At 37.2% G+C, this 10,367-nt stretch overlaps 1 protein-coding gene across 1 annotated transcript in view; it reads right to left on the minus strand.

The window, feature by feature from the left end:
- Nucleotides 1-10,367, minus strand: part of LOC108966610 (homeobox protein homothorax) — a gene marked incomplete in the record, with an annotated part of 311,261 nt that overhangs the window by 267,297 nt on the left and 33,597 nt on the right. Inside the window, 1 exon segment of the mRNA XM_018929605.1 lies at nucleotides 5,057-5,198. Within this exon segment, the coding sequence (XP_018785150.1) occupies nucleotides 5,057-5,198 (142 nt within the window).

Raw genomic sequence — 10,367 nt, forward strand, 5'->3', positions numbered from 1 at the left:
AATATTAATTATAATATCTCAAAACTGCATATAAATTTTTAAATATTTTATAACATATGTACAAAAATTTTAAGTTCGCAYAAACACAACTTTCCATGCTTTGCCCCTCAGCCCACTCCCTATCAAAGCGCCGTCAACTATCAGCGTGGTTTTATCACGCTCTATGCCTATCGTCAGCAATCTGTCTGCCAGTTAATACGCCTATTTGCCACAATACAAAACGACAGTCTGTGTTGCGCCTCACACTCACTTTACTCACACGCGGTAAGCGCTGAGCCTGAAAAATTTTTCACACCAAACAACCATTTTACCCCCACTTCTAAGAAATGTGGCACACACACGACTAAACCAAAACAAAAATCGCATTAAAAGCAAGAAACAAAAAAAAWATCAAAAAAAAGATTAAAAAAATTAAAAAAAAAAWWTTTTGGTTTTAAGAGCAACAAATACATCAAGCATTCGATACACATCGCATGCAACATCTCTCACCAGCGCGACAGCAAAGTTTAACCTCTACACTCGCTGCCTACAAATTTTTTGTTTTGGCTGATTTGTTGTTTTTGCTGCTTTTATTTTGCTGCTGCYGCTTCTTCCTTCACACTTAAATAAAATATATGAGTTTCGAAAATAAACGTTCCTAAAAGTCAGCTGCGGCAACTAAATTAGAAACATCAAGAGCTGCAAAAATAACAATACTCACATACAACAACAACAATTGCACTTTGAAACAGCCAAAGCTGAAAGAGCAAAATTTTTGCGCACACACAAACACAACAAACGTGCATAGAGAGCACAACGTTATTTAGAAAATGCAACACAAATAATAACAACAACAACTGCGTAAGCAACTAATGTTGTGTCGGCGTTATTTTTGGCAACATAAATAAAGCGAAAAAGCAGCTTTGTAGATTTGCATTTTGTTTTTAATTTTTACGCGTCGCAATGGTGTCATTTGCTTGTTTGTGGCAGAAACAGTCTGCAAGGAAGATGCACCACGGCATGGCGGCCAGCGCATTGATGAAGACAACCATTCGTCTGACAATCATGACGTCGTTGACACACACACACAGCCGACTGCTTTTGGGAGCGCTTTTGAATGATGATCGACATGATAAGCATGTTGATGAAGTTGCTGCTGCCACAGGCTGCCTACTGGCTGTCGCAATGTAAACAACACTGCATGCAGACTGCTCGATCGTTTGCGAAAATCCATGCTATGCTTATATTTATTTTCAAATTCTCGCTACTTATTACACTTTTTCGAGCTATTTTTGCGCAAATCGCTAAGTGTGGCACTAAGCAGTTGTTGGAAATTAGTTTGTGGCGGTGCGTGTGTGTGTCTGTGAAATTCGCACAAATTAGTATATGAAAAATTATGCTACTAAATCTGTATGCCGTTGTTTATGTGCGGAATTAAGATTTTGCAATTGAGTAAATGTTGCATGTGTGTTGCCGGCGATTTTCGTGCAACTCAAGAGTGGGGGAATGCAAAAAAACGCTTTTGTGTTATGTGCCACATATATTTCAATGCTGCAACAAGCGGCTGCTATTTTTTGTTGGAATGAGGTGAAATGTATAAATTTTTTATTTTGGAAGAATTTTAAAATTTTAATGTTATAAAAATATTATATACTCAATAATTGTAATACAATAAATAAAAATTTGCCAAATACTATAAAATGCTTAAAGTATTTTTTCCTTAATATTCACATCGATATATATTTATAGTGGAGCATAAAAAGAACAAAAATTTCAAAAGTTGCAAGTATATATAAATATTAATCCAAACATTAATATTCTTTCGCCTTAAGATYATAATATTTGGTGGCTTTAAAAGCTTAAAATGCCTCCAAAAACAAGTAAAATAAATTTACTGGTGAGTAACATGCCACAGTGGCTCCACCGCATCTTCAACTCGAGCAGCGCTCAAGCAACAACGGCTCAGTAGCGAAACAAAGCCATCAAAAAGCCCACAAATGAGCCATAAATAAAAACATAATTTTTCTGATTATTATTTCACTGCACTGACATGTCATATTTGGCATATTGAACTTTTTTTGTAGAAYTTGAAAATTGCATTTTTTTATTTTTGCCGCAAACTGAACTTCCTTTTGTGGCGGCCACAGCGTTGTCTGACAGTGCAACGCCACTTTTGACTTTTTGAATTTTTGTCGCAACAGCACATGTGTTTTATAAATATATTTATGTGTACGTACTACATATATGCATGTATGTATGTGGCATGCAACTACAACAGGCGCAGCACGCAAAGAAGGGCAGGCAGACAGACAGCAATCATAATGTGATGAGGTGCTTGCGTTGATGGTGTTTTTAATGTGATCTCGCACCAGCGCGCTGATGTTCATGCCGATCATGCTGCTGATATATGCTTTTTACATTGTTTTTGTAATTTTTTCATTTCTTTATTGCACACTTGAAGTGAACGCGCCTCAAAAATTTGTTGCAGCAGTGTGGCAAGTGCGTGGTAAGCGGAAGGGGGAGAGCAAACATATACATATGTACATATATACAGTACATTAGTAAGTTGGGGTATTATTTCGGTGAAATAAATAAAAAACAATAACAACAATACCGAAATAATGTRCGCGCATAGTCACCGCTTAGTGAATGGGAGGTCGATTTCGGTTCGACAGTCAGTCATTGGCACGGTTCATCATCAGCCGCAACTATAGTGACGCACAACCAGCAGTAGGGTGGCTATCGGCAGTCCCATTATGTGCAACATCCACTTCAACACTATCATAAAGCCGTTCAGCGCATTCGCCCGCACAGTGTGGACATAATTTTGATGTTAAACCATCGTAAATTATTCAAATGTCAGTGTGGCAGGCGCAGCAAGTGCGTTCTTATGAAGTCACCAACAACGCGCACTGATGGCGAGTACATATGCTGGAGTGCGCGCTCACTGCTGCGCGTTGCCAAAGGAAGTGCCTAAGTGTTGTAGGGTGGCAGTAGTGATTTTTTCACAAATTTTTTTTTTTTTTTTTTGTTTTTGCTTTTTTTAATTTGTTGTCAAAGAGTCTGTCTCTAAAAGCAGCTCGAGATTTATTTGCGTCGACTCCAGTTGCTGGCGCGCAAAAGGAAGTGGCAACTTGTGTTTTCAATTTTCGTCGACTTTGTATTTCCTTTCGATGTGCTTGTTTCACATTCATAATTATTTTTAATTCTTCTTAATTTTTTTTTTTTTGTTTTCGTTTCTTATGGTGTTGCACAAACGCGCTCAATTAGTGGGCATTGCCACTACAGGCAGCAGGGCGTTGCTGGCAAGCAGACTACGCGGCTATGTGTCACCGCATGTCAATGTATGACTGAGTATGTGCTGCAACCAACATCATTCCACCACTAAGTCCACCARCAGCGCACTCACTCGCCCGCTAGCCCGTCCGCCCGTCCGCCTGGCTGCCACACATATTTGTCACATCTGTTTGTGCTCAACATTGTTTTGCTTTCCATTGAAATAATATTTTTATTGTGMATCTTTAGCATTTAATTTCAACGCCACGGATGTGCACAACAACAAMCAAATGTTGGAGAAACCAAAAATTAAATTAAGTATTCCTACTTTATAAGTACATACATACATATGCACGCATACTTATTTATACTAATTTGAGCGCTCGTCTGTCAATTCCCGAGTTTTAACTCAAGTAGCTCAGCGTAGATTTGGCAAAATGATTGAAATCATAAGGCGTCTGTGCGCAACTCAGCTTGATTTGGACTTTGCCTGAATGTTGCCTCCCGCTTGTGAAAATTTCGCCCTCACAGTCTAAGCTAGCATTGTGCTTGTTGTTTTTATTTAATTATTCTACCCCCGGTAATCTGATCGTTTAACAGTTTTGTACGCGCTCAAGTACGCGAGTGTGTGGCACATGTGTTGGATTTTAGAAAAATAATCTCCAATTACCAGTCAAGTGGATCTGTTGGCTGGCTGGCGTGGCAGTCAGTTAGTAAGCGAAGTGTAGCGCATATAATCCATCATTCAGTAAGTAAGCAAGTAAGAGAATTTATGCCTAAGTGCAGTTGCGGGTAGTGAATATTTCGGAATATACTAGAAATGGCAATGAAATCGAAAACTTTTCTCGGGTAAAAGTGAAATGAAATCCCAGACGGTGGGAATTAGTAGGAAGGAAGTAGGGTTATTCACGGAAATAGTATGTGGCACATATGTTAAGGATTTATTTTAAAACAAAATTACTAAACCATATTTTAAACAAAGTCAAGTCGAGGAAAAAGTCGAAGTATGGATGGATTGGTTTAAAAACTGATTTCTAGAAATTAAAGTGACATGAAGAAACACTTGAAAATTCAAGACAAATTATTTTAWAAATGAAATACTCAGATTAGTCTTTTATGATGTTCTCAAAACATTCCTAATTGTTCGAAAAAAATTTGCAGCTATTTTAATTTGTTTCACAGTTTTTTGAATGTCGTCACCTAAAATGCAAAATAAGTAATAACAMCAGTTTTCATAAGTTTACMTGWGAAGGAAACACGATAAAATAGCAACCACTTATATTGAAGCAAAATTTGAGTTTTGGTTATAAAATGGTTATATATTGGTTACATATRGGTTATATATTGGTTATAAAATGGTTRYAAATTGGTTATAWACTGGTTATATCTGACAGCGGCTGCTGAAATTTTTAGACATTTTAGGTGGCGATATGAAGTATAGAACTTGCACTGAAATTGGCGAGTGATGATTTACATACAAAGTATCAGAGTTTTTGAATAAGAAAATAAGAAATCCTAACCTTGGATCTTCGAAATCTTGATAAGAACTGCAAATCGCCTGAGATTTAATATGCCATAATTATAGTGAAKATTTCTATTTCAAAAACAGCGAGAACTAAACTTTATTGATTTTGAAAGAGTTCTAGACCTTTCATCGTGGCACATGAAACCCTCTAAGCTATGATTTTCCTGATTCCTGCAGATTTTTAAATTTGGTATAATAATTTTAATAATTTTTAAACGCTAATTTACTTAAATATCTCTTGAATTCTATATATAAGTATCTATATATAAATCTTACCTGTTTGCTGAACATTGCTATATCTTCATTGAAGGATTCTGACGAACAGACATCACCACCTTGCACGCCAGGTTCTCGGGGCGTACATGTGGCCAGCTCACATTTTTCAAATATTAGCGCCAAGAGCGGGAATAGTGGATGTCTGCAAAGTGAAAAATCGAAAAACAACTCATTAKTATATGCCAGATGAACACAGCAAGTAAATATTTACAAAAATAACTACACATACAATACAAAAAAATATACTATATATAGAAAGTAAAAAAATATATATTTACACTCCAATAAAATCAAGAGTAACGCACTTAAAGCTCAAATAAAAAGCGCATTTGTTTCTACTAATTACCGCCGAGTAATGAAAACACTGCGTACTAAAATGTGGCCACCAACGCCCATCAAAAGCCATTAATGGTGTGGCACAAATACGCAACAACAACAACAAAGCAAGTCATAGTCAAATACGCGTCTACACAGCAACACCATGGCTGCAACTTTATTTCTCAAWGCGCAACCAAGTAGTGGGCGAATTAGCATGAGAGTTGAGCTGAAAGTTGCCAAAGTACTAAGTAATGCATTTTAATTAGAGCATGCAGCAAGCGACGCATCAGTGGCAGCCATTTTTAGCTGTGAAATGCCAAAGCCAGCAAAGTGCGCGCATAACTTTTGGAAAGCCGGAGATGAAGCAATGTACTTATTWAACAAACGACAAGTATATGCGGTGTTGTGGGTTGCGCTGTGCAGTGGGTGTGTTGCATGCAACTTGGCGCTACCGACGCCGCTGGATGCGCGCTGCAATATTACACGCTGAAAGTCATTTAGGGGTGGCGGCACAGTTGTATGTACATGTTATGTGTGTGTAGTTTAGAACTCAAGTCGAAAGTGATTTGGTGCGGCAGGGCGGCTCGCTGATGGCAGATCCATAGCGAGGTGGTCGGTAAAAGGACGCATGTTGCATAATGCTGCAGACGCGGAGAGTGTGTCGTGGGAGATGGTTGAGCTGGGCACAAGAAGTGTGTGGGGGGACATGATTTGATATGTTGCACGCTATGGTGGCACCAATAAATGCGTATAAATAATGAGCTGCAGTGGCGTTGGTGCRTGGAATGTCGTTACTTAACGGCAACGGTTGCTGGTGCAATGTTCTCTTGGCAACTGTGGCGGTGGAAAGWACGCGCATTAGATGTTTGGTCTTTGGAATGGTAAAATTTTTGGAATTCAAGTAAAGAGGGGGCAACTTTGAGGCAATGYGACAATYTTATTTTCAATTTTAATKAAAGAATGCGAAAACTTGTTAAAAGTGTAAAGAKAAATATATTTTTTTCATGTGAAAAGCTCACTTTCTTTACCGAACACCCACAYWTACACAAAACATTATTGCGTGTCTATCATAACGCCGTTTACCTATCTATAATTGAGTGCAACATGTTGCTGACCTTAAAACGTTTGTCTCAAAATTAATGGTTAAATTGTTTTAAATTGTTTTATAGCGTCAACGTTGCCACACACCACATAAATTACACTATACTACTGAAATACAAACAACAATAACAACAATTATTGTTTTAAAACACATCTCTAGAGGCGAGGCGTGCAAGTAGCAGCTGCCTGCAAGAGAGCAACTTAATACTGTAACAACTGGCAGCATGTAAAAACAGTAAATATGCAATTAAATGGATGAGTGTGTGTGTATGTGCAGCGCCAAAAACTTGCATAAATGGTAATAATTTATTGAAATCAACAAGTATGTGACAGCAACAGCGCTAAAAAGGAGGGTCATTGCTGCACGAAAACGTAATAAATCTCGGAGCGCAAAATCACTACACAAACAAACATCAATGCAGACGTAAGAGATACAAGCCAATACATATAAACACACTTGCAAATAAGTGGCAGTGTGGCCGCTAGAGCCTGCGCGCGCCGTTCGGCGACTAGTAGGCAGCGCTGAGGGTRCTATGTGTTGTTGCGCGGCATGGTATTCACAATTCTTGYTGCATGTAMTTTTTTTCGTCTGAACGCCTGCCTGAAAAGCTGTGCCATGTTACTTAATCAAAATTGACRGTTRCTGTCAAAAAATTKGCAAAATTGAACGTACTACGTAGCTATGATGGTAATAATATGCATGCAACAACAAAAATGATAAGAAAGTATTGAACATTAGGGCATGCCAAGTGAGTTTTTGCGAACCGAGAGAAGGCAGTGAGTGAATCAGCTGTTTGCCTTTGACTTCAGCCATTTTCATTATAAACACTTAAAATGCTAAGGAAGAGCGCGGGAGAGAGRGAGCGCGAGATCGAACACGCTGAAGCACCAACAAATGTGTCATAATGACATTACCGACTGTCAAAAAGTGACAGGCGCACAAAGAGCGGCGCGTTGATAACTTTGACCAATATCTGTCAAAACGCAAAATATATATTTACGGCTATCTACAATTTGTATGCGTTTGTTATTCTACGTTTTTTATTATCATTTTTTGTGATTGTTGTTGTTGTTGTGTATCTCGTGAGACTCGCTTTCAACTATGCGCTCTCGACTTGTCACACTGGCAATTTGTGCGTGTCAACACTGAACTTCAATAAAAGCAGTAGCAGCAGCAGACAAAACTGGACTCAGCAACATTTATTTTGGCCGGCTGTAGAGGCTGTTTKCCGTGCGTRCCGCTGACGCCAACGTCGCTGCTGCGGCCGCTGCTGMCTCTGCCGCTCCACCGTAATGACAAATTGTTTTTCATGTGCAACTCGACGTTTAACTGTCTCTGAGTGTGTGCGTGTGTTCGCTTGTTTTGCCGGCTGTATTTGTTGCTGTACCTCAGTCACATGATAAATGGTTTATTTGGGTGTCTGCGAGTGCACATATGAATGCTGCTACTAAAATTTTTTAATTTATTATTATTATTACTTTTTTRAGCTTCACAYGACTGGCACTTGATTAATAAAAAAAAAAGKATGTAGACATTTTCGCCGCTATTTTTGTGCCGCTGCAGGTAAAATAAATGCTTAGCAACATGTTGCGGCAACATACTTTTGTGTATATAGTGYCTTTTGTATGCAAATCAACACATTTTATTTTGAAGAATTTTTGGTACATAAAAATCTATTAACAGCAAACAGCTGCCAGCGACGTACAGCTGCGACGTACAGCACCTTTGCTGACTTCCCTATATTGGCTTAGTAACCAACTGCGCGCTGCTCTTTTTCTTACACCTTTACCGCCGCCACAACATGTGCTCAACGCTCTACATACAGATACATACATTAGTACATATGAAGATATCCTTTTTACTAGTGTGTACTTTTTTCTGCATATCCTTTGYTCACAACAAATTTCAATAATCCATGCGCTCGGCATAGAACTCCGAAAAAATTCATTTTCTTCCCTAAAAATGATCATGGTCTTTTGTATTGCGGGATAATGGCTTGAAATGGCCAGCTATATGTGTTATCTTGGGTTACTTTAGTTGAAAAAATTAATGGCTTTGTTGCTTTTATTTTGAGTTCCCTTTGCTCGGTCCCAATTGATGGATTATGTATGGGCATTTGCGTTGAAAATGTGCCTGCCGCTGTGTCTGACAATGCGGCACATATTTGAACGTATTATGTATGTATGTGTATACTTGCTCAAAGGTTCGTGTATCTCGAATGGAAYTCAAGTTGCCTTAACTCCTTGTTAGAATTATACAAAAAATGACATTTGGTCTTTCTAGCTAATTGTTTTTACTATTAAATATATCTTTAATTTTATCTTATTTTTTTTTTTCACTAAAGGTACAGTAATGTACAAAATATACAGCAAAACAACAAAATACAGCATGAAAATTAATTAGTTATTAAAAAGTTTTGGCTAACTATTGGCTTAAAAAATTAATATTGATAATATTTTTAATTCGAAAAACGAATATATAATGTACAAAAAGAAATTTTCAGCTACTAATAGGGTAGTTCTAAATAAAAAAAAGTTAGTATTTTTTTAAATAAAAAGATATTGGTTATCTATTTAATTATTTTTTTTTTATGAAAGCTAAATATATTGGTTGTCAAAAAAGTCTTGCGGTATTTTCGCTAGTTGGCGCTAAGAGAGCGTTGTTCTAATTTTATTCGTCGCATCGGGTCATGCTATACCTTTTTGGAAAGCTCATTTCACGCGCTAACGCGTGTTTGAACACGTGTTCGTGAGTTATAGCGTCGCAAACATAAATAAAGCGAAAATACGGCATATTTTACAGTACTACTGCGATAATGGCAAAAATGCATCTCAAGCCGCCAATAAAATTTGTGCAGTTTATGGACCCGATACAGTTTCCATTTCCACCGCACAACGATGGTTTCAACGTTTTCGTTCTGGTGTAGAGGTGGTCGAAGATGCGCCACGCTCCGGAAGGCCTATCGTCAAAAATTGTGATAATAGCGCTGAGTTGGTCGAAAGAGACCGGCATATTAGCAGCCGTAGCATTGGTCAAGAGCTGGGCATGAGTCATCTAAAMAATTTTTTTGAACAATTGAAAATTCAATAAAAAATACCGTAATAAATACCGCAAGACTTTTTTTGACAACCTAATATAATTGACAAAGAAGTTATTTCAAATGCTAATAGGATGGTCCTCAAAGGAAACGTATTTTTGTACAAAATATTTTTCTTTAAAATTGTATTGTTCAAAAGCAATCTAAATATATATTTCTTGAACAATATATTTTTTGCATGAAATATTTTTCTTTAAAAGTAAGCTAAATACATAATCAACAAACAAATTACTTCAAATACTAATAGGGTAGTGCTAAAAAAATACTAAAAAAAAAATCAGAATATTTCTTAAAATCGTATTATTTAAAAAGTGCTAAGCCATAATGAAGAACATATATTATTACTAATTAATTATTTTACCATTAAATTATTATTATTATTATTATTTATTTTTTTTTTTTTTGTTTGTTTTAATTTCATTTTTAATTATTTTTTGGTAATTTTTTATTTAGTCATTCACCACGCAACCTCCTTTCTGATTGCACCTTTCCGTTTGATTTGGCCAAATAAAAAAATAAATAAGCGCAGACAATTCAACGTTCCGACTTTGCCACCAAAAAAAGATATTGGCAATCCAACCTAAACCAGTACCACAACGTTACAGTTGGCTTCACGCTTCTGCAAGCAAATTGCACCTGAACAAAATTAGGTTATGTGCGCACGCAACAGCAAATACACGAAACTAGTGAGCATAATGGCTTTTTAGTTAAATTCTTTTTCGGTTAGCAAATGGAGGGCTTTTTCCTGCGGCACTTCCACACTTACTTAACAAGTTAGTTAGAGGTAGGTGAGG

This window comes from Bactrocera latifrons, unplaced genomic scaffold, assembly GCF_001853355.1.
Source record: "Bactrocera latifrons isolate USDA-ARS-PBARC rearing strain unplaced genomic scaffold, ASM185335v1 scaffold_166, whole genome shotgun sequence".
NCBI lineage: Eukaryota > Metazoa > Arthropoda > Insecta > Diptera > Tephritidae > Bactrocera > Bactrocera latifrons.